The following is a 24365-nucleotide window of genomic DNA, read 5'->3' as shown; positions in this document are numbered from 1 at the left end:
TCAATAAAAGAAACATGCATGTGATAAATAAAATAAACATTTCAACCAAATCTAGTCGGTTTTTCACCGAACATCTAGATGGTAATGTAGTAAAGCAGGCGATCATGGTTCAGAAAAATAAAAATAAATCAATGAGAGACATAACCTTGGGTGTGTCAAAATCAACTGACACATTGTTAAGAAGCAAGAGTACACTGGTGAGCTCAGCAATAGTGAACAACCTGGCAGACCACGGAATACCTCTGTAGCAGATAATTGAAGAATACTTTCACTTGTGAAGAAAACCAACCTTTTCAACTGTTGAACAGTTCAAGAACACTCTCTAAGATGTAGGCATAGCTGTTAAAGACTAAAACAAGGAGAAGACCACACCAGCATACTCTCCAAGGGTTCACTGCAAGATGCAAACCATTAGTAAGCCTCAAAAACAGAATGACCAGGATAAAATTAGCTAAAAAGTATATTAAAAAACTGAAGAGTTGTGGAACAAACTCTCGTGGACAGATCAGATGAGAACCTGTTCCAAAATGAGGGAAAGAGAAAAGTGCAGGTGTCTATAGTAGGAGGCTGCATGTTATGTGGAGAAACAAATGAACTGCTCATAATCCAAAGCACCCCCCTAAAACTTGATGGAGGTAGTGTTATGGCTCGGGCATGTATGGCTGTCACTGGAACTGGCTCATTTTTATTTATTGACAATGTGACTGTTGATGGCAGCAGCAGGATGAATTCTCAAGTGTGCAGATACATCTTATCTGCTCAGATCCAAGCAAATGCCTCAAAAGTCACTGGACGGCACTTCACTTTGCAGTAGGATAATGAGCCCAAACACACTGCTAAAGCAGCCAAGCAGTTTTTAGGGCCAAAAATTGAATGTTCTTGACCAAGTCAATCACCCTTCCTGAATCTAACTGAACATGCCTTTCACTTGTTAAAGATGAGACTGAAAGCAAAAATATCTCAAAACAAACAGGAACCAAAGATGCCTGCAGTACAGGCCTGGCAGAGGATCACCAGTGAAGATACCCAGTGTCAAATGCAAAGGATTTTCAACCAAGTACTAAATATGATGATTTTATTTAATATTATGTTAATTTTTCCCATTACTTTTGGGTCCCTAACATTGAGAGACTGTGTATAAAATGGGCTGTAATTCATACATGTCCACTGGGTATGATTTAAAATACCCTTAAGTTAAAGCTGACAGTCTGCACTTATCCTCATATTCACTGTTTCATTCGTAATCCAATGTGCTGCAGTATAGAGCCCAAAACACACACACTGTCCAAATACATGCGCACTGTAGCAGTACTGATGATTTCAACAATTGTTCGTAGCTCTGGATAAAAGCATCTGTCAAATAACTAATGGAACACAATATTTTCTTTTCCATCACAGTTTTGTAAAAACTTTGTACACAGCATATCTGTAGGTTTTTCTGTATGCCCCAGTCTATATATTTTCCATGTCTGCACACAGCAACAAAAATATATATTTGTGAAATATGTAATATTCTTATGGTATAGTTCTTCTAGCTGTATTTGGGTTTCTATTCAAATACGATTTTTTGAAGGGTCTAGAATTCATGAATACTTGCAACAGGAGCTTAATACACGCCAGACACTACGCCCATAACATATTTTGTATATATTTTACAGTATTAATTGTTACACAAGCTGATACAAATGTTAACACATTCATGGTAAAGTATGGAGATTCGTTTATACAATTTCTTTATCATCTAAAATTTATATTCTCATGTAATTATACATATAAGACTCAGTAAGGCTGCATGCTTATGTTTTATGTAAGAAGTTGGAATATACTACAAATTCGATGCTCTTTAATCGTGTGCTACATCCTTTTGTTGTTACCCAAGAAATTGAAACACTGAGATACTACCAGTGCAAACCGTCGACTCTCGACATTGAGTATTGCTCACTCCGACCCTCCATAAATTAGACCTCGTTTTCGGCGCAATTTTTTTAGGACGTATTTCTCTTCAATGTAACGGTTGCAGGAAGAGGACACCCGTGCGAGACTGTATCGTTCAGACTTCCGGGTTGCTGCAGAATTTCCTTACGATTTAAAATCAATGATTTTTCTATTGTGGCCAGCGTTTGTGGGCAGTCACACACAAGTATCGAGAGAGCCGAGGATTGCAAGCACACCTCCCGCGTTCTCTTAGGCGTCATCACCATTAACTGTTGCATTATAATTGTAGCCTACTTTTAAATGAATCTTGTAAGGTAAGTGTTTTACTTACACTTTCTGTCTTCGAACAAGAAAAAGTAGTGTACCCTTTTCTGACGATTTTGTGCAGTTTCGGTTTGATCGATACAATGTGTCTTTTCGTAACCGTGCTGAATACATTTTAATGATGCACATATAACTATATAAACACGAAATGTGCAGGAGAAAAGCAATCAAATAATTCAGAGGATGACACTAGCAAATAAAATATAGGTCTATGCCCCGAAGAACCGTTTCCTTCTCTTTTCTCTTTGTTTGACAGGGGTATTTTGTTCTCTCATTTGCATGAACATAGTACACGCTGAATGCATCCTGTTTATTGCGTAAAGCTGTACATGTTTTTCACGATTGGAGCGATAATGAGGTGCTGCCCATCTGTAGCATTACGAAAAGCTTTCATTTGAAGAGGTAGTATTTTTCTGTTTGATACTGATGCTGATTGGGGATTTAAAACAGCACTTTGGATTTCTCACATTTTCAGGAGTTAACGATTAGAATTGCGTGTCTTGCTTGGATTCCACAGTCCCGCTTTGAAATCGAAGCAGTCTGGGGCATACGTTATGGAAGTTCCTGTCTCAGTGTCACGTTTTATGCGAACTGTCTGGACGTATTGGATCGTTTGGTTATGGGAAATGTAACGCATAATCCTCTGGGATGTTGTCAATGTTTAATGCCGATAAATGTGTAATATGGATTTCAAAAGGACCACGTATGGAAGGTATGGGCAATTAATTTATTAGACAGATAAAAATAAATAACATTTTAAGTTAGTGACACTTCCAGACCCCTGGAAAGAAAAGCCTGGTGTGTTGTGTTGTGCTCTGATATGAGCGTGAGCAAAGAGGACAGCTGTGATTTAGGAAGCTATTTCCCCTCGACGTTAAACTATATCCTAATTCCAACGTCTCTTACGTCTGCTTTCACTGAATTGCACCTATTTCAAGTTTTCTTTTTAATGCCGAAAAGCATGGGCTAGTTTTTCATGATTGTTAATGTACAATGTGTTGATATTTGTTTCAAGCTTTGTTTGCAAAGTGTGTGTTGATTTATTATTTCTGTTACAAGGTAAATTCTTTATGGGACTATTTTTCAAAGCCTTAGATTCTCCATTAAGCTTATTCCTTTAAATACTGCTATTGTAGTATAGTATATGTAATGCACTGGCCCATATAAAGTATTGCATGATGTGGCATGCATTTTGTAAGTTGTAAATATTATTGGTAAAAACCCAACAGGGTATGCTTTTCAATGTATTCGTTTTTGAAGACTTATAAGAAGAAATAAAGACTATACTTAAAATAATTTACACATACAAAAACAATTTCTGTTTGTTAATGTTATTAGCCATAGACCTATATCAGAACTTATGATATGTTATTGATATGAATCTTGCTTATTAATATATATATATATATTAAATTTGCATTAATGACATCAGGTAAGGAAACATGGTGAGATCATGGGAAATATAGTGCTCTTTACACTGCTACTTAAAATCTGAAGGTTGTTCTGGACTTACTGTCAGTCCCTTGAATATAAAGAACATATTCTATGCAATTTATTTTCTAGGCTTTGGTCAGTTTTTACCTTGGTTGCTATAAATCTCTCTACTCTGTGCTCCTGCATATATTTCCTGTCTTCATATAATTGAGAAGTCCACTATTTGGCCTGTCTTCTCTCATCATCATCATCATCATCATATCTCTGTCTCTTGCTCCTTCTGTCTGCTTCCTTTGCTCTGTTCACTTCACTTTGTGCACTGTTGCTAATCAGATTCAGATTCACTGTCTGTTATTTATGTCTGTGCTCCCCCTTATCGTTTTCTTCCATCTCTTTTGGTGCTAATTGACATTATTTACTTCTTTAAATAATGGGGGCCATGAAATTCCGCATTTAGGACGGCACAGTCTCTTAGCATCTTCATTATCTCGTGAAGTGCTGTACGTCAAATAAAACCTCTTTATTTCCCTTACCTTTATCACCTTCACCTCCACAGATAGAGCGGAGATTATGCCTCTGTCTGTCTGTCTGTCTGTCTGTGTGGGTACATGCTAGCTGAAAAATGAATGGATGAAATTGGGTAAAGGAATCCTCTTTGGGACAGGGACAACTTAAAGGTGAAGCAGGTGATATTCTTTCCTGTATGTGTATACCTCAGTGAATGTCTTTTATCTACTTTCATCATGCATATTTTTTTATTGCCCAGTATGTTAACTAATGTGATGTATTTCTTGTGTGCCAGTACATTTGAGAATTCTGGCTGACTAAAACTGATTTTTTAATGGAAAGATGAGGAGTATAAACATTTGGATAATTTGCAATGGTCTATTATTAAGCAACACAGAAATCAGCCTTCACCTCTCTCCCCCAGTGTTTACTGTTGGTTGAGAATGCACTTTTACATTTCACCTTTCCTGTTACTTAACAGGAGCAGAGGACAAACACGTTAACCTATAGAATGTTCTCCATTACACATTTTCTTTTCAAACAATTAAATCATTTTCTAGTTGGCTTTTGAATAGCACAGCCAGAAGGTGGAATGCCTTTCTCCTGCGTATTCTGAGGGTTTGGGGGTGGACAGAAGGACAGAATAAATGGCAGTGGCATTCTGCATTGGTCTGGCTGTTAGATATTCACAGAGGGGGTATCAGACTGGATGGGCGGTCAGAGACTGCTCACTTTTAAACCAGGGCAGTTACTGAACTTTGGCACAGCTGTTGACATGTCTCAGAGCTAAAGTTGGTCACTCTTGCCCCACTTTTGTTTGCCACTCACTTTTTTTGCTGATGAGAACTGTGTGTACTTTTGCGTACTTCTGTGTCCGGAAAGCTCAGTTAACTGTGTAGCATTTTTGCTTCTTTTAGAAAAAATACTGCCTGGTCCACTGCTCTTCTTTCCTGCAGACCTATTTGCATAAAACAATTGTCTGTGTTTTAAAGCTACATTGGTTTGATATTACGCTGACAATTGAACTGTTGTGATAGTGTTTTCGTTAAGGGAGAAAATCTTTGTCTAGTTAATAGTGTTATATTTGGAATTTAATATTTGCCTGTGTATTGAAAAATAATGTATGGCAGTATAACCTTGAACTTATCCAGGGAATAGGAATGAGTAGTTGGACTGGCCATCCATTTTTCCTTCAGACAAGCAATGCTTTGTTTTTGTAACCAAAGAGATGTTCTCACTGGGCTTGACAATAGGGTGAGCATGTGAAAGTATTTAAAGCAGAAGGCCTCTGATGTAACTGCTCTGGAAGCTTTCTCAGATGCAGTCAGCCACATTAATACCCTCTGCAAACATTTGTTCCCTTTGGGTATTTAATTTCCTTTACACCTCAGTGAAATTAAATTTTTTTTTTAACAAGTGAGTTATCTCGGTTCATACTAGTAATTGCTTGGTGAATAATTATCCTTTAGGTTGCCATCCAGAAGCAGCTTAGAAATATATTGCAATGTTGTACTATATTATGCTTTATAATTCAAATTCTTGCAATACTGTTTTTTTCTATATGTTTACTTGGTTTTTTATTGATTTTTGGGAAAGTATCTCAGCCATTGTATGTGATGCTGTCCATATAACTAAAACATTTCCCCCTCTCACATCTGACATATGCCTCCCTGGCTACAGTGCAGTGTAGATTCAGAGCTTTCTAATTTGACAAACATGAACACAACCAAAAGAAACCCCTTTTATTTTCAGAGAAAAAGGTTGTGCGAATAGTCATGGTGGGCATTCTTTGGATGTGTGTCAGTGCTATGAGAGGGTGAATGAGACCATTTTTGGCAGTGTCCCCAGGCCGCGCAGGATGGGATGCGGGCAGAGGGAGATTGAGCTTTACTGCTGTCCCTTCTGCTGTAAGCAGCCAGCCGTTTCTGTCACCCACTGCAAGCAGGTTTCCCCAGAGAGTCAGTCAGGACAGGAACATGCTGCTGTCATTTCCTTTCGGTTTTCTTGCTCACATATGAAATGGCACCAAAGATTTTATATTTAGATTTAAACAATATAATAAACTCAGTTTGTATATGCCACTGGTGTACTACCAGTGGGTACCTTCATATTACATGCACCTGTTTTTCTAATGTGAAAAGAGACCAGGTATGGTTGACATAGTAGTGTTCCTGTGCCAGCTCTAATAATAACCAGATCTACGGATGAATGGGTCAGAACCACCCATAGTGGGGAAGGAGAGTGAATGTAGTGTGAATTTCTACTCCTAGTTCAGGAGCTATAAATAATCTGCTATTTTAGTATGACAGAAAAAGAAATGTGTTCCAGACAGCATGGTCACTGATGACTTCAGCTCAAATGATTCTGATTTAATGGCATATAAAGCCAGGCAGCCATGGCTAGGTTGTATGGAAGGGAGTCCGAGACCATGTGTAGATGCATGAAGCCACCCCAGAGTGGCAGGCTGTTAGGAGGTGTATACAATGTGCTGTACTGTGAGTGCACTAGTGCTCCTGTGTGGATCCATCCTTTGATTAGAGTCTCTGCTGGGTTGGACAGAGAAACCTGGTCACTGTCATGTGTGATTAGCAAACAGCTTGATAAGGTAATTAACTGTAATTGCAGGCTCCAAGGGAAACAGGCCCATTGTGCCAGGGCAGAACAGGCATGTATATCAAGGTTGGCAAGGGCCAGTGGGATGCTGGTGACCCTGGGGCACTTGGATCACCAGCTGGCAGAGGGCAAGATGTTTTTTTTGTCTCCTGCCCTCGATACATTGCAGAGATGCTTTAAACTCCGACAGTAATTATAATACCAGGCCTAGCTTTCTTTTCTATTTAAATGTGGTCATAAGTGTGGGCTGTGGTTGGCTTTGGTCAAAATGTGGAAAATTTAGTGTTATATGGTGTTCACATGGTTATATTTTGACTGTAATGTAGAAGTGGTCATGCTAAATGAAAAGTAAAATATGAAATTAAGCAGAAATGTTGATATTTATGTTGTATGGTGTGTGTTTATACTTTTTTCCTGGTGCAAAAACCAATTCACACTTGGACAATGAATAATGTGATATTGCATTGTATTGCATTGATTATATTATTATATTTGGAATCTGTAATCACAGTAAAACTGCATTGGTAGCAATGCTGGTAATTGGAAATGCAATGCAAGTGTTCTGAGCATTTACAGTTAAATACATTTATGCTACAATAATTGAAGTCTTGTATTTATTTATTGAATTATGATCTTAGTGGTCAGTATTTGGAATAAAAACATACACGCTGTAATTTTAATCAGATTTTAATGCAGTTGTATATGTTAAGTATAATTACCATTTGAAAGAAATTTAGTAGCCGCAAACAGTGATTTTCCAACTTAAGCTTTTATCCCACCTGAGTTTGAGCCAACATTTTGGGCCAGAAGCCCCTGGAATGGAAAACAGGCAGTGAACAGGGCCACAGTGCTACTGATGCTATCGTTGATGGCTAAATGGACGATTTGTTTAAATGGACGATATATAGAAGCTAAGGAAAGACACAAGGATGCAAGGAGTGAAAATAAAAGAGTGGAATGAGTCCTATGGGTCACAGACCTCACTCAATGCAAAGGCATTTGTGTTTGTCAGGGTTATGGGTCCTCCATCTCACAGGCCGCAACTTCCCATGGACAAACATATTCCCATTGTTTGTCCATGGGAAGTTGTGGCCTGTGAGATGGAGGACCCATAACTCTGACAAACGCAAATGCTTCTTTAGGGGTGAACTCAGTTTTTATGGCTTACTCCATTAGAATAAAATCTGTGAGTGTATGGATGAGTGCTCATTTTATGGTTCTGTAGTAAAGAAATGAAGTCATAATTTTGGGTCAAGAGGAGCTGCAAATGTGAAGCCTTCTCATTTTTTCCAGATGGATGTCAATGGTTTATTATAATGCTGAAGCTACAAAAGAAATCACCTCTGTGATGTCAATTAATAGGGTAGGGCTACAACACGTGGCTAGTATGGCCTTAATTATAACACCACTCTCCCATTGAAGTCCTATAAAATGTGAACTCATCAGAAGAGCAAGAAAGGTGGTGAGGCAGGTATCTAAGGTGGTGACTTGTGTCCAAGATATTGAGGTCTTCACCCTTCACTGTCACTATCACTGTAACTGTCAGGCCCTTTAATATTACTCTAACCCAGGAAGAATAAACAAAGCTGTAGACATATTTTTGTATTACAATGATCACAGCTTTCCCTTTCAGACCATGGCTTAATGCCTTCTGGAATATTCTATCTACATAACTCCAGCTATAAGCCAGCTTGCTATTCTGCATTTTGAAATTGTAATATTGTGACCAGTCACAGCAGTGTACGATAACATGTCCTTGTGAATTCAAATGTCCGCTGTCACACACTGAGACCCAAAAAAGTCTGACATGATAATTGTCCGGAGTGCATGGTGGAATCATTGCAATCACAAAATCGGGGCTGATAGCCAAAACAAGATTCAGGGGGATGCCAATCGATGAAATAACAAAGGAATTTATTTAAATGAAAAAGTTATACAAAATGAATGACGAGTGGAAGTCAGTAAATGTCTGTGCAAATGTTGGTGTTGGATGATTATACAGGGAGCTCCATAATGTTTGGGACAAAGACATATATTTCCTTTATTTGGCTATACAATTTTAGATTTGTAATGAAATGATTTGAATGTTGTTAAAGTGCACATTCTCATCTTTTATTTAAGGGTATTTTCATACAATTTGGTTTTAACCTGTAGAAATTACACCACTTTTTTATACATACCCCCCATTTCAGAGCGTTGTAATGTTTGAAACATATTAATATTATGTAAATGAAAGTAGTCATGTTTATTACCTTTGCATTAAGTGAGGTCTCTGACCCATAGGACTCATTCCAATCTTTAATGTTCACTCCTTGCATCCTTGCGTCTTTCCTAGCTCCTTAGCTTCTCCCAGTGGAGGATGCAAGAAAAGTAAGCATAGAACGGATGCAAGGATGGAGGAATTGAGGAGTTCAGTCAAGTGTCAGTGTGAAGTCATGTCAGTAACAGACATGGCAGATGGGGAGAGGTAGTATAAAAATGTATAAAAATACCCTGTAATAAAAGCTGATAACATGCACTTTAACCACATGTGAATTGTTTGATTGCAAATATAAAATTGTGGAGTACAGAGCGAAATCAAGGGGGAAAAGTCTTTGTCCCAAACATCGTGGAACTCATTGTATATGCTGTCGGATGTTGTTAAGCAGAAAACCAAAAAACACGACTGAACAAAACGTGTGTAGCAAGAGAGAGACTGCCATCCAGGACTATACAGCCTGTTAAACCAGATACATGAAATCTCCCCAATCTTGCTTCTACCAAGCCTCCTCTGTCAGCACTGGAAAAACAGACAGAATACACCAGGTAACAGATAGTACAGTGTGGTGTGACAGGGGCATACATGTAGCCATTCAGTTATTTATTAGTTAATCCTGATCAATGACAGCCTAATTAGAATTCCCATTGCGTAATGGTCTGCTGCAAATTCTTCATGAAGAGGGAAGCCTTGCGACTAACAAACTTGTTATTATTCTTAATCAATGAGCTCTGCCAAACTGGCCAATAGCTGGAGGACCCAATGTTCAGAAGCACTGTTTCTTTCTTTTTTAGGCTAAAAGGGTATGACTCAACCTGACATTCTGCCAGTCCAAATAGCTTCATTCAGGCATTTCTTGGGAAAACCGTTTACAATTGACCAGTAACTTAGTGGGAGGATACCTTTTTACCTCTCCGGAACACCAATGCCCCCATTTGTTAAATGCTTTTGAAATACCTTGGCCCTGAAGTTAGTATTTAATTTCAGATTTGTAAATTATTTAAGACTATATGTTGAACATTACAATACCTTTGTTGTAAATGCTAAAATTATCACTGATGTACATGGTAATAACAGTGGCACAATACATTTTATGACCTCAGAATTCATATTTTGTCAACTACCTCAATTAGTGCATTGTGTCCATAATTATCTGCAATGCTCTTGTGTGAAGAGTGAATCTGTAGCCAGTGGCAAAAAAACTTTTAGCATTTAGCTAAAGTTGTGAGCATACATTTTTAGATTTGAAAGGTGCGGGCTTGGTGTGTACTGACTGATAGTTTTATGCTGCATCTAAAATAAATCTCACTTTTCATCTCACTTTCTGTTCAGGCTGGTCTTTCACTATTAATAGAGAGCAGAATTAGCAGTTCAATTGGGGACATCTGATTACAAGACAAGCCAGGGTGAGAGTGAGTTTATTCGCAGCTGTGCCAGTCCTTTCAGTGTAACACACTCACACAAGGTTTTTGATCTAAATTACAGGTGGAGATTGATTGATTTGATTGATTTTATTTTTTGAGTTAAAATATGTACACATTATACAGCCCAGAGGGATAACAAGTGTTCCAACATGAGCCTTGATGGAATAATAAAAATATTTGATGATATATTGGTGAAAAGTAGGCCTACTTTAAAAGTAGTGCCACATTGACAGGAACCTCTTAGAGTATACCTCCAACAAGCGCTTTCTTTATCAGTTGTGTGGTATGTAACTGACCTACAGTGATAACATTCTGAGCTCTTCGCTATGCTGTATATCTGTCAGTATATGGCATGAGATTTAAGTGGGTCAGAATGTTTCCTCTTCATTTGAAATACTGCTATTGTCCGGGGGGATTCTGATCATGGGGGAGTTTCCTGAACAATCCTAATGAGCTCAGCCATTTATTTTTAATTAGTTTATAATGAAGTAGAGAACTACAGAGGATAGGCAAAACTGTGTAATTATCATGTTGTAAGTTCATGTTGAACTTCAGTCCTCATAGAGCAATAAAAAGGCCACACAAATCAAATATGTTCCCTTTGTAGGGTTCAGGACTGTACAGTCTGTACCATAGGTTTGAACTCTCTATTTTACACTCAAATTCTGTTATGCTGAACATTTTTTGATTTATGTTGTGTTCAGCATAATAATTGGTGATTTTGTTTTTGCAGCTGCTACTACTCCTGATGTTAGTACTAATGATAGTTGTAAAAGTAAACAATAATGTTAATAATATTACATCAGGATTTGTATGTTCACATGAAACAATTGAAAAAATGCATGCTACATTGCCAGTGCTTCTATTTTGCTTGATCCTCCTGATTGACCTTTGTTTATCTTTGTTTTAAGATGGCACACAAGTTTGTCCTTGCTGTGAGATACCTTGATCCACTTACTTTGCTTGTGTTTCTGTCTTTTTTCTTTGAAAGTTCTGTTTTTAATGATAATTATATGATTAAAACATGTTGTTCCTTCCTAATCTGTTTTTCATTTGCTACAACTTACATATATATAATTATTATAATTTAATACTGAATGCCTCATAATGTGGACCATGTTCTCATGTGTCCTTTTTGACACTGCCTTTAAAGCAATAAATTGTGTAAAAAAATGTATGTCCCTGCCATCTGTAAGCCAAGGGCAAGGAATTCTATTTAAAAAGCACTGTTTCCTCCAGTACCCTATTTTCCTAATAAGAGAAGCTTGGCTTTATTTATTCTCCGTGTCTTCAGTATAAGGGTAAAAGGTTTTCACAATCATTCACTGGTGAGCTCTGTTGCTGGGGCCCCACCCCGTTCTTTTTTCATTTGCAAAACGTAAATCCTTCTCAGACTTGCAGAGCCTGTTCTTGTTACACATTGAAAATTAGGACATTTCTGGTGTTTTATATTCATATAAATTTTTCTAATTACTGTTCTGGCAGTTCAGTTCTCTTCCTGTTGCCGTCAGGAAAAATGCTCGACACCGACACATAATGGCAGCAATATTAATGCTGCCATGTGAACGAGGGAGGTGTCTTATAAAACATAATTTCGTAAGAGCCCTAGATAGTCCCTTTTCATATGGCCCTCAGATTTGTATAATAGGATGAAAGCAGATTTTCTTTTTTTGAAGTTCCTTATAGTAAAAAATCGCCAGTTAGAGAGAATCAACATTCATTTAAAATTTTACCCTGTACATTTTTTAATGTGTTTTTTTCATTGTACAATAATCAGCATCTTCCTGACATAATGTTAATCTTGTCACACAGAAAAAAGGAATTTTAGTGGAAAAAACAATCCCCCAGCCTCAGGTTGCCATGGCTACGGTGACATCATTACTCCAGCTCTCATGCTTCAGCTGCTGGATATATGCAGTGTAAAGAACCTCAGATTCCAGGCTGGATTGAACCATAGTTACCAGCTGTTGCCAGGCAACCATAAAGTACAGCTACATCCAATAACGTGATATGGATTAGAATGACTTTCTCGAGGTGCAGGACAAAGCCAAGTGTTCACCAGGCAGAAACCTGCTTTGGAAGAATGAGATCACATTGCTTTCACTGGAGAAATTTAGAGTGCATTTGAAAATTTGTATTCATAGTTATGTTGCTATGCTGAGGCTCCGTTTTTGGTGGGAGGTGTTAATTCTATGTATATGTAATTTGTCAGTTTGGCCACTTGGAGCAGGTTCCAGTTCCAGTCTGGAGTCTTTCTGTAGTGTACATGTCTGGTCAGCTGGGGAATGTCTCTCTCTGTCTTCCATCGGTTAGAAATACAGCGGCTGAAAGGATTTAGTTTGGCAGCTAATTTGTTCTGATTCGTGAAAAATGTCCTGTATTTATGTTACATAAAATATTTAGCATTGTGTTTAACTGCTTTAAAGCAGGTTGAGTAGTTTACAGTTTGTATTGATGTCTTGCATAACAGTTATTTTGGCAGGCAGGCTATGTTCTTGTTGTGGGAGTGCCATTGAAGATCTTGTTTTTCCAAATAATAATAGTCAGATAACATGAAGGAAACAAGGATGCTGAAACCGATGTAAATATAATTGTGCAATGCATGTGTGAGAGACAGGTGACAGCTATGTTGTATGTAAGAGGAGAAAAATGTGTGCCAAACGTCAAGGTAATATGTACAGAAATTCATCAGTTTCTGTCAATATCTGAGACATATCTGAGACTGAGTCTATTACTAGGGGCATCATAACATGCAATGTGGCCCGTAATTACTTCCATAAAATGTTTTCATTTTGAACAGCATAATGCATTTTCATTCAATTGCATATGACAAAAATGAATAGAAATACTCTGCTTGAAACAGACTATTGTCTCTGGCCTGACTACTCATTCAGAGTGTAAAAGCTTGCTGCTGCAGTTCATGATGCCACATTTTCTCAAGGGGAGAACAAAGCAAAGGTAACTTGAGACAAAGTATTGTGATTTGAGACACCGAGAAGAATCTACTCATTTATTTCATTTCTTTCAGATTCATGAATAACAGAGCACCATCCAACAAAAGATATCAGCCAACTGAGTATGAACATGCAGCCAACTGCGCCACACATGCGGTGAGTGAGTGCCCTTGTCTGTTTTTCTGTTAGATTGCACCCTCACAGACTCTGTAGACCAAAAAAGCACTGAAAAAAGAGGAAACAAGATGTGGGTTTAGCACAGACACAAAAGAACGGCAGGAAATAGTGGAGAACGGGGGTTAGGATAGTCTTTGGGTAAGGGACGTGCAGGAAACTTCCTTTAGATGAAAGGAGCTGCTTCCAACTCTGCAGAAAGAATAGTTCTTCCTCTTAGACTTCTCTTTGTTGTGCACTTCATACTTCATTCTATAATTATTTTTCTCCTGAAAGCATTATTTTTAGTTATGTTTTATTCTTAGTATGTTTTTGGTGTGTCTCACTGGCACCCCTGACTGTGGCTGTTTTGCTGTGTGGCAGTTGGTCAGGTGTTATCCTGAATGGACTAATCTTATATGTTACTAAAACACATCTGGTCTGCTCTTTTACTGCAGGAAAGAGTGGACCATGATCAGCATCCTGTAGTCAAGATTAATCTTCTATGTATCTTAGATGTCTATCATGTAATATGTAAGGAAGGAAGAAGAAACATGGTTTGAAAAGACATTCTATTGTGTCGCACAAATGGGGTTAGTGTGCTTATGGCTCATCTTTTAATCTTAGGGGAATTCTACCAGTGGCTATAGAGGCACTGAATTTCTAGATATGAAATACATTTTATACCACATTTGGTTTCGGTAGGGTTTGATCAGTCTTGAGTTTTGGCTGCTGACAGTTGGAGAAGAACCAAAATGAGCACAGCTGTGAGAAGATGTGTTGTTGACTAATGAATAATTTATTGGACCCCAGAAGTGACAGATGGGATGATTTACATTTGCAGATCAAAGTCGGTCTTTTCCCACTGCAGTAATAATGGAGAGTCCATCAATATCAGTCAAAAACTGAGAGCAGTTTTCCAAGAAGCAAAGCTTTTCTGGTTGAATGCAAAACATTCCTGCTAATATGTACCACTTTCAATGAAAGTTCTTCTGAGTATGACTTGAAGTTTCTTTTTCTGCTATTACTCAGCTCTGGATAATTCCGAGCATCATTGGCAGCTCCCTCCTGCACTTCCTGTCTGATGACCAATGGGAGACCATCTCCGCCTGGATCTATGGCTTTGGCTTGTCTGGACTTTTCATCGTGTCCACAGTTTTTCACACCATCTCTTGGAAGAAGAGTCACCTCCGGTAGGAATAGAAGTGATGGCAACTGGTTTTAGTGCTCATATCCCACCTTTTACAGGCCAGTGTTATAGGATTACTGGGTTTAGCTGCTGTGTATTGTAAGTGCTTCCAGTTGAAATATAGCTATGCCCTTGACACCTTATCATACCCTGAACCTTGGGCTGGGTGATAAAATGATCTCAGTAATTAACACAATAAATTTCACAATATTAATAAGAAATGTTGGACTTATTCCTTATTTTATGTGTGTTTTCCTCCAACAGCATTACGTAGCTTGAATGCAGAGATCAAACACAAAATGAACAGCTAATCGTGGTACTGGAATAGGCCTATGCAGCCGCTTGCCTGCTGTTGTTGTACACACACAGCAATGCTAAAGAATTGCGGAAGAACCACACCAAGATCAGCTGGTCTGTGACCGACCTCAGTTGAGAGGAGATTGTGGCCTCCGAGGCTGATTAAATTTACAGGAGTAAGATTCCGAGGGAGCAGCATGATGAAACAAAACTAACGCCAATTTCTGGTGTACAAAAAACGTGCACTGGAGTGGACTGCACTGGACATAAGTGTTTGAAGACCTCTAAGGTAGTCCGTAGCCTTCTATGCAACTGATATAGGCTGCTGCTCCCCTTTCAAGACATGTCCTTTGTGACATCGCAGTTGTCCTTTAAGGCACTGCAAGAACTACCCTAATCAAATTAAAGGCATTTATACAATACTGTGTCTGTTTATTAGTTTTTTTTTTTTTTTAAATCTCAGAACTAATGGTGAGCTTAGTGTGTCATACTTGATCCAAGGTAATTGCACATTTAGTTTTTATATTATTTTAACATTGAATAACTAATTAAGCTTATGTAACTGTGGCAATTGTGATTATTTTTTGAAACATTAATGAAACATTTTTTCTGTTAAAACAGTGGAACCCATTTGTGAGCATAGCAGATGAAGAAATAACCTGGATGTAGGGATAATTGTCCTTAACTTTGACTCATGTTTAAGTTCTAGTATTCTTTTTTTTTTTTTTTTTTTTTTTTTGATCGATCGGTCAGTGATCACTAAATGCAACTCGCCAAACTTTATGAAGAATTAACCTAACAATGATCTAACACAAACTTAATTGTAAGTCAACGGTTAGTGAAAATATTGATTGAATCCTGGCCACTGTCTTTCACAGGCATCTAAGTGGAATGAGTGCTGTGGTATAATTTTCCAGCAGTTTCTCTCTAACCATAATTGCAGGAACAGTAAATGATTAGTTCTCTGTGTCCTTATAATTTGTCTTATTTATCCTATCAGTGAGCGTCCCTTAGTATTCATGGTAATGCAGTGTTATATTTCATGTCAGCATAAATTGCTTTGCTTACTTTGTTGTTGTTTCCACAAACCATTTTGGCCAGACAATGCACTGCCATGCTCTGTAATGTTTATGGTAAATGGTCTAAGTGGGAGTGTAGTCACAGGCATTAGCAGCTGTTGTTGAGGAACTGTGCTTAATGAGATTGTGTTAGCAAATGACTGGTTGTATAATTTCAGGAAATGCATGTTAACGGTTGAAGGTTAGGGCCATCTGAGAAGCAAATAGGTCCTTATAATGAACAATTATTGAAGCTGTCAGACACTGAAACGGAATGAATTTCACAAAAATTGGCCAGAAAATGAAGCCAGTGGCTTGACTGATTTTCCTTTCGGTTGTAGGAGGTTGCAATCTGTAACGGAGTAAGAGCAGCATGCTCGAGCAGGGTTATGATCTATGGAAGGACCAGCCTAGTTGTTGGATTTCAGTGGGGGGGATTAAACAAGGACAGTATAGAAATAGAACAGCTGGTAGCCGTGTTCCTGTGGAGTGAGTCTTGGCTACAGCTTTTTTTTCTCTCTCTCTCTCGTGACAGGATGGTTGAACACTGTTTCCACATGTGCGACAGGATGGTGATCTATTTTTTCATTGCAGCCTCCTACGCCCCCTGGTGAGTGTAGACTATACGCACGCCCGATTTTTCACTCACGCAATATCCAAGCAGTTTTCTAATACAGCCTGTTTTTGCCTGTGTGGCCTCACAGCGTGAGCTCAATTCTCTTTACATGATAATTCCTTCCGTCTCACTCTGAGGAGAGTTGGCAAAACTGCGTCCTGAGCACATGATTGTTACATTTTGACGTTACATTTTGTATTAAAGCTTAACAGCATATGTGGCATTGTAAAGTCTGGGAATTCATATAGCCAGTTACCAAAACAAGAGCTTTTTCAGGTTTTTACAAAGCGTGTGCTTGAGGAAACCATAGTGAGTTAGGGGGTTAGAGAGCTATCTATTATTTCTGTGCATATTGTAATTCAGATGATTTTTAAGTCAATGAAAACAAAATGGAGCATGTAACCCAAAAAATTGGGAAGAAGATTAGGGGATAATTCACTGAATATAATATTTCTAGTATAAAGTGCATTTATGTGCAGTTACACCAGAAAGATTGCGTTGTTCTTTTTGCGTGCTTTTATGTTGTATTGTCTAAAACCATACGTGTTACCCTTCTTAGCCAAGTCTGTCTTGTAAGAAATCTCAATGGGACTATGCTGATAAAATAAAGGTTAAATTAATTTTTTTAATGTAAACTTAGACATAATATCAGTCAACATTTGTAGATGTGTTAAACAACTGCACTCATTCCAACAATTAAAATTCAAACATACTCTCCAATTTAACAAAGGAAGTCATATTATTTATTCAATGTTGCTACCCTAAAGGAGACTGAAACTGAAATAAACTGCTCTGCTAGGAAGTTTTGCTCATGATTCACGAACATGATAGACATCCATGTCTTAATCAAAATAAAAACTTTTTTTTGACTACATCCAGCTACAATTTTTGTTAGTTTTGGTTTTATCTTTATTTCAACCAGCATATAATTTGAGAAATATACTGTTATGTGACTACACTTGTTACAAAACAGTAAATATGCACTTTTCTCCATGGTATTCCTTTACCCATTTTCCAGTCTTATCCTGTGTTTTCAAATTGTGCTTAAAATGCCTGGTGATCTGTCATCACCCCCAGGCTGAACCTGAGAGAGCTGGGGCCATGGGCCTCCCACATGCGCTGGCTCATCTGGATCATGGCTTCTGTGGGGACTGCGTACGTCTTCTTCTTCCATGAGAGGTACAGTATGTGCTGGATGGTGGGCTCTGCTTAGACCCGTCGCCATGTAGAAAGGGGTCATCTGGGAGTCTAGACCCATTTCAACCTGGGACATGCTGGAAAACACTGTCTCAGGGGTTATTCTAGAATATCTCATAAATAGTCAAAGGGGTCAGATCATGTGACTAAGGAGGCCTTGAAATTTTGGTGATGCCGGTGTAGTGCGCATTTGACAGTCACCCAAAGGTGAAAGAGCCCCCTCTACAGGGAATAAATATTTTAATATGGGATGTATGTGTAGTGTTAAGTAAGGATTGATATTAACCTGAAAAAATCTGTGTACCTAAATTGTGGCAGGAACATGCACCCCACACCGTTACAGCACTGCCAGCACCCTTTACTTTTGGAACACTGCTGTGAGAGAGAGAGAGATGAGAGAGATAAAGAGGAAAATGAGGCGTTCCTCATTTAGCAGAGCATGTACATGTGAAATCTGTATGGTCACCAATTACTTAATTATTAAGACTTCTAGATAACCAATCTATTAGATTGGTATTGGTATTGGTAGATGTCTAAGCATAACTTCTTCACATAACATAATAGGTATCTAAACATAATTTATTTGCTTTTCCCCAGGTATAAGATTGTGGAGCTAATATGCTACACAATCATGGGAGTCTTTCCGGCGTTAGTGATCCTTTCAATGGTAAGGACCAGACAGTAAGTGTATGTAAGTGCTATGTGGGAGAACCCTGCCCGCTGCTGCCCACTGAAGCTCCCGCCGGCAAGCTTAGCAAGATGGTCGTCATCACTGCTGCAAATCAAAGGCAGACATCTAGTTAACGGCGGCACCTTTACAGTTGATGATGAAGTGATAATGGAGGGGGCACTGCAGGTGCTGGACTGTAGCAATAAATTGTGAATCTAAAATCTGGAAAAGGATCCAATGTGTAGAAATAAGTGTATAAGTGGTAGTCATGTGGGATTAAATTGAAAAGGAAGGCTAAGTAGGGGATTATGAAGTCTGCATCCACAGTATTTCCACCTTAGTTTATAAGCGATCATTGAATTGTTGAACATATGTGCTTAAATGTTTTTCTCTTGTACTTGTACTGCAGGAAATAAGGAATTTGTGTTAGTGTGGGTGTTGATTTCAGGTGTTGTTCTGTGGCTGTAGTGTTGGTGTGGGTGTTGATGTCAGGTGTTGTTCTGTGGATGTTATGTAGTATGAGTGTTGATGTCAGGTGTTGTTCTGTGGCAGTAGTGTTGGTGTGGGTGTTGATTTCAGGAGTTGTTTTGTGGTGTTGGTGTGAATGTTGACATCAAGTGTTGTTCTGTGGCTGTAGTGTTGGTGTGGGCGTTGATGTCAGGTGTTGTTCTGTGGATGTTATGTAGTATGAGTGTTGATGGTTGTTCTTTTTTATAGGCTGACAGGGATGGCCTTTTCGAGTTAATCGTGGGCGGCATGTTCTACTGCCTGGGCATGGTCTTCTTCAAGAGTGATGGGCTCATCCCATTTGCCCATGCCATCTGGCACCTCTTTGTGGCCATCGGAGCTGGCATTCATTACTACGCTATCTGGAGGTATCTGTACACACCGGGGACTAGTGAAATGAAGACGTCCAGATGACACACAAGGGCTGTTTGCCCGTGCTAAACCTCCCTGGGCCCCACCACCACCAGGCTGCGGGGGAGCAAGAGCCTCCTGAGTAGTGATTCTAACTGGTTTAGTGCGCTAGTTTATTCACTCTTTTTATTCTTCTTCTCACAGTGATTACATGACTTCTTGCTCAATATCACTTTGAAAACAGTGTTCGAATTAATAGATTCAATGAAAATTATGCCCCATCATATTTATCCAGTATTTCAAAAAGGAAAAGAAATATACTGTCTTGGATATTTATGTTACAGTCTATTTATTTAGGTGAACAGGTGCCCAGGGTTGTAGCCTTCCTTGGTGGGAAAAGTGTTTGCTAGGGCGCATTGAAAATCATGGTTTGATATCACTAAAGCTGTTCTAAGACCAATGATGGTGTTTGCCATTACCTGTGAATGTCTCTCCATAGCTGACAATGTTAGAAAAAAAGTGTTGCTAGACAGACTTTGACTTGCCATATAAATGGATGCCTTCAGTAATCCCAATTAATTTATTGAATTATTCAAGGCTCCATTCTGAGTGTCATGTAGGGAACCACATGCGAAATCCGTTATATTTACATTGATTTTTACAATGATATTCCGCTTGAAGCAATTTTTCTATATTTCTTGCATAATTTAACTGAAAAATGAATAACAAATGGTAGTCTGGCTGACTGTCTTGCCTCACTGGTTGTAGGGTCTAAAATTCTCAAAAGATCAACATAAAAATGTACTATAGGCCAATTAAGTGTGGGCGGATCTTAATGCAGTATAGTTGTTCTCTAGAATTTCCCATTTTAGTGGTAGCAGCTCACATAATCTTATGGAGTTGTCTCTCTCAGTCCCCCCTGAAGGATATTTATGTTCAGTGCAGATTGGCAGTATGGCCTAAGGCCTTTCCAAAATTTAAAGCACTGAATATCCTAAACATCTGCTTCTAAAATTCTGAACCTCTTTTTTACCGTTTACTTGGATTGTTTGGATTGGATATGTTTTTTGTCAAGTCCTAGGGCCTGTTTTTATGAGGTCCTTTAGCACACATTAAAACTAATAACACAACCAATGATTGATGCAAAACAAATAACATGACCAATCATTAGTTATGTTATTGGTTTTGCGTGTGATAAAAGGTTTTGAACATGCTGAAAGTCTTTGTAAATCAGGCCATTAATCTCTTACCTTGTTTTCCTTTGTCAGAGATGATATTGCAGCGTTAAAGGTCAAAGGTCAATAATATAGCAATATTCAGTTTAGTGGCTTTTTTTTCACCAGAACATGCTCTGCATTGTCACTTTTGTTCCTATGAAAAATGACAGATTGAATACATGAATGAGAGAACCTGTAATTTTTTCTTTTGAGAAGTAAAAGGGAAGCTGATGAATTTTAACAAAAAATTGCTTAGCTAGCCACTGCAGTATCTCTTCAACAGTGTAATAGGCTAGAGATGACAGCCAAGGATAGTATTTTGTTAATCATATCAGCACATCAAAAGAAAAAGATTGAGACATTTACCTTTTTGATCAAAGAGTAACAAATAATGCTACACTCTCAGTGGCTAACCAAGAGACGGGAGCACACTGAGGTAAATTAATCAACCTGCTGTTTGTGTATGTGTGTGTTTTTCATCAATGAGAACAGTGAGCTGAATGGTTTTGGGTAAAAACTGACCAAGAGCCCCATATCAATATGCTGTAGGGAAGATGATTGTGACAATGATGAGAAATCCTTTGAAAACTTGAAACCATTCCAAGGCCCTCTTTAGCCTGCTGGCACTGGAGCTCCTGTCAGCCGCTAATAGTACTGTATACATTCCTGTGGGTCTAAGTGCTCTGTCTCAACTCAAGACATACCTGCATGTTTGCCAGAACAACATGCAACTCCAATTTATGTAGCCTAAACAATGGGACTCTTTGATTGTTGTGAGTTCATGCTATGTTCCATACAATATGTCAATTGAAGTGCCATATCTTATGCTCTCTCTAAATTCTCTCAAATGGTGTTTTCACTTTTGACATTTTCTTATTCAACTGCTGTGTCATAGTCACTGAATCACCTTTTTTGCCATTGTGTTAATGCATTTCTGTCTTCGGTGAGCTTGTTTTTAAGTATCACAAAAGAACACTAGTGTACATGAACAAATGAGATCTTCTGACTCATATGAGTTATACTGTCAAGCTTTGAGGCAGAGCCTATTGGACATTCACAAAAATCAAAACAAATGGTATTGTGTACATGCACGAATGTAAAATTTCAGTTTTTCATTCAGCTTTGTAAAGACTAATGAACAAGCATTCCAGTTAAAATGTCCCTTACCTCCTTAGCCACAGTAATGGCATTGCACAATACACTTCATGTGATAAAGAAATTTCACAGAGAAAATGTTATGCTGCAAGACCTCTCAAATATTTTCCTTTTGGACCTGGTAATCTTACATGAAAGGTTTCACAGCACAACATTTAGTCTGCATTCCATTATTTCCTCACATGATTAAATAACAGTGTTACTGCCTCATTAAGAACATCGAACATATTCTACAAGGTATTTCTACTGTTTCTTAATATAGGATATCATTTATTGTACAGTCATTGTATTAGTTCCCTCCTTTATTGGATGTGTAACATATTGTCAGATCTTGCATTTAAAATTCCTGTGTATATTTAAAGCCACAAGAGGGAGCACTGTTTTTCTAAATATACTCTTGAGGTTTTGGGGCATTTGAGAAACACAACTATAATTGTTCTTTGTTTTAGGATGCTATTTTTATCTTCTAAAGTTTTCTCAACAAATCTTAAAGTGAGGTGTTTTTGAATGCTTCACACCACAGAACTGAAGCACCCTCAAGTTTGTGTTTGAATAAGATTGCACTGAAAGCAGTAACTGCCTCCTCGTATGAGAACACAAACCAGTTTTACACAGAATGTGATTCAAATAAGTTGTCACAGGTAGATGTTGTCGCCTTGTGACTGGCACCTTGTGACTATGTTCAATGTCATCGACTGCTGTAACTGTTTGTAATGAAATATCAATGAAAGACTATTACAATAGGTGATCTACTGATGTCATCAATGAATAAGCAGTGACAATTCCCTTACTTTTCTACCTTATGTTTTCATATGTAATTATTTTAAGTTGTTCTGGGTGTCCTTTTTGGAAAATGAAACACTTTGAGGTAATAATACTTGATTATATTTTCACATTTAAAATTTTGTTCAATAATATTGGGCTACCTTATGTCTGTCATGTCCTACAGCCCAACAAATTATTTAGAGTGCAGGTGAAAGCAGCCATCTTTTATTTTCTTTCCTCTTTGTTTAATACAAGTTTTATATTGTATACTCAAGAGCAGCACATGGCATATAAGCCATTTTCAAGGTGTTCCACATTTGTAGGCAAAAGGGGTGAGCAGTCATGCAAAACCATTATTTCAGCAAATATTCATGCAATGTAATATTGCAATGGCATTTTTACAGTGCAATCCTTGGGACAGATATTTCAAACATTCTAGGATCTGACCTTATTTCATTATGGCTTTTTTTTTTTTTTTTTTTTTTTTTAAGTGGAAAATAGATTTGTCCTGTCCTTTCTGGTGATCAGTAGTTCGCTGATGTTATAACAGTAAAGTCAAATATATTCTCCCAGTGTTTTAAAAAGACACAGACCTGAAATGAGAATGTACTATAGAGTGGGTGTATTAATACTGAGGCCTTTGCTGCCATAGCCCTTAATTACTGGGGAATAGAACAGATGACTTCTACCAGAGGTAGAAGTAGAAATTAACATTACCCCCCTGGTGTTGCTCACAGATCTTATAGAAACCTTTATAACAAGATAGCTATTATCATACTGACAGTTTGGACTCACTTTTGATGCATTCATTTAATGTTATCACCTATTTTAGTTTATGGACTCATAATTTATTGTTCCAATTTATTGTTCCATAATTTATTGTTTGTTTATAAACAAGCAAATAAACATCACATATAATGAATAGCTGAAAAACACCACAAGATTGCCTTCATTTGTTGTAGTTGAAATAAACAAAAAACATGGCCAAATTAGATGAGAAAGACTGTAGTCGTGTATATCAACAGAGTGCATGCTGTGTATGGTGCTTCCCAAATTAGTTTTTGTTTGTTCACGATGACGCACACAAAAGTACCAGTGAACATCATAATGGTGGTAACTTCTGTTTTTCCAAATTAGAATCACTAATGGACACCTATCTGAAGGGTTTGGGATGTGATGTCAGAATGGATGGCATGTCACTTGCACTGAAAACCCCTTTCAACAGCTGCTGCACTCCCAATGATCCCCTCTGCAGGTTTACTATCATAGCCACACTGCCTATAACTTTCAGAATGATGTTTTCTAATGTACATATATGGGTGGTGACTTTGTATATCAGTGTAGTTTTAATACTGTGACAATTATGTATTATTCTGTGAAGCTGGCCATGGTTTTAAATCTGTAATGGTGGCTTTACTGTGAGGCTTGCGAATGTTCTCTTGAGTGTCATTTTCAAAATTAAGACCTGTAATATCTGTGGTGATGGTTGTATTTTTAAATGTGTTTAATAACATACATTTACTACATTTTTGTGTGTTGTGTGTTTTTTTTTTTAAATTTGAACATGGACACAGTGCATATACTTAACTTCCATATCAATACTGATCAGCTGATAAATGTGCTGCTATTCAGATATTTATGTGGTGGTTATAAGTGTGGTCTCTAAACCGACAGGCATAGTGCAGGAGTTGAGGCACTCTTACAGTAAAGGGTTGCAGCTGGCTCTTGGTGCATTCATTGTT

General features: G+C 38.0%; 1 protein-coding gene across 6 annotated transcripts; it reads left to right on the top strand.

Annotated features, from left to right (window-relative positions):
- The first annotated feature begins 1902 nt into the window (after window positions 1-1902).
- LOC118221247 (monocyte to macrophage differentiation factor 2-like) lies at window positions 1903-24149 on the top strand. Of its 6 annotated transcripts, XM_035406127.1 has the most exons (8): window positions 11632-13162; window positions 13389-13452; window positions 13523-13604; window positions 14634-14794; window positions 16681-16755; window positions 17839-17940; window positions 18556-18625; window positions 19346-19549. In XM_035406127.1, the coding sequence occupies exons 1-8, from the start codon at window positions 13144-13146 to the stop codon at window positions 19547-19549; spliced, it is 777 nt and encodes a 258-aa protein (XP_035262018.1). In that variant the 5' UTR covers window positions 11632-13143. The 6 variants fall into 6 exon arrangements, with proteins under 6 accessions (XP_035262021.1, XP_035262023.1, XP_035262020.1 ...); XM_035406130.1 differs by lacking the exons at window positions 11632-13162; window positions 13389-13452 and adding an exon at window positions 1903-2249; XM_035406132.1 differs by lacking the exons at window positions 11632-13162; window positions 13389-13452 and adding an exon at window positions 2292-2661.
- Window positions 24150-24365: the final 216 nt, after the last annotated feature.

The sequence above is a fragment of the Anguilla anguilla genome, chromosome 2 (assembly GCF_013347855.1).
Source record: "Anguilla anguilla isolate fAngAng1 chromosome 2, fAngAng1.pri, whole genome shotgun sequence".
In the NCBI taxonomy this organism is placed as follows: domain Eukaryota; kingdom Metazoa; phylum Chordata; class Actinopteri; order Anguilliformes; family Anguillidae; genus Anguilla; species Anguilla anguilla.
This window is presented reverse-complemented; position numbering and strand designations above follow the sequence as displayed.

Bases quoted from the DNA above. Each gene is read 5' to 3' on its own strand.
- LOC118221247 (XM_035406127.1), top strand. The intron at 13,605-14,633 runs GTGAGTGAGTGC...GCTATTACTCAG, and splicing joins CCAACTGCGCCACACATGCG to CTCTGGATAATTCCGAGCAT. The intron at 16,756-17,838 runs GTGAGTGTAGAC...CATCACCCCCAG, and splicing joins GCAGCCTCCTACGCCCCCTG to GCTGAACCTGAGAGAGCTGG.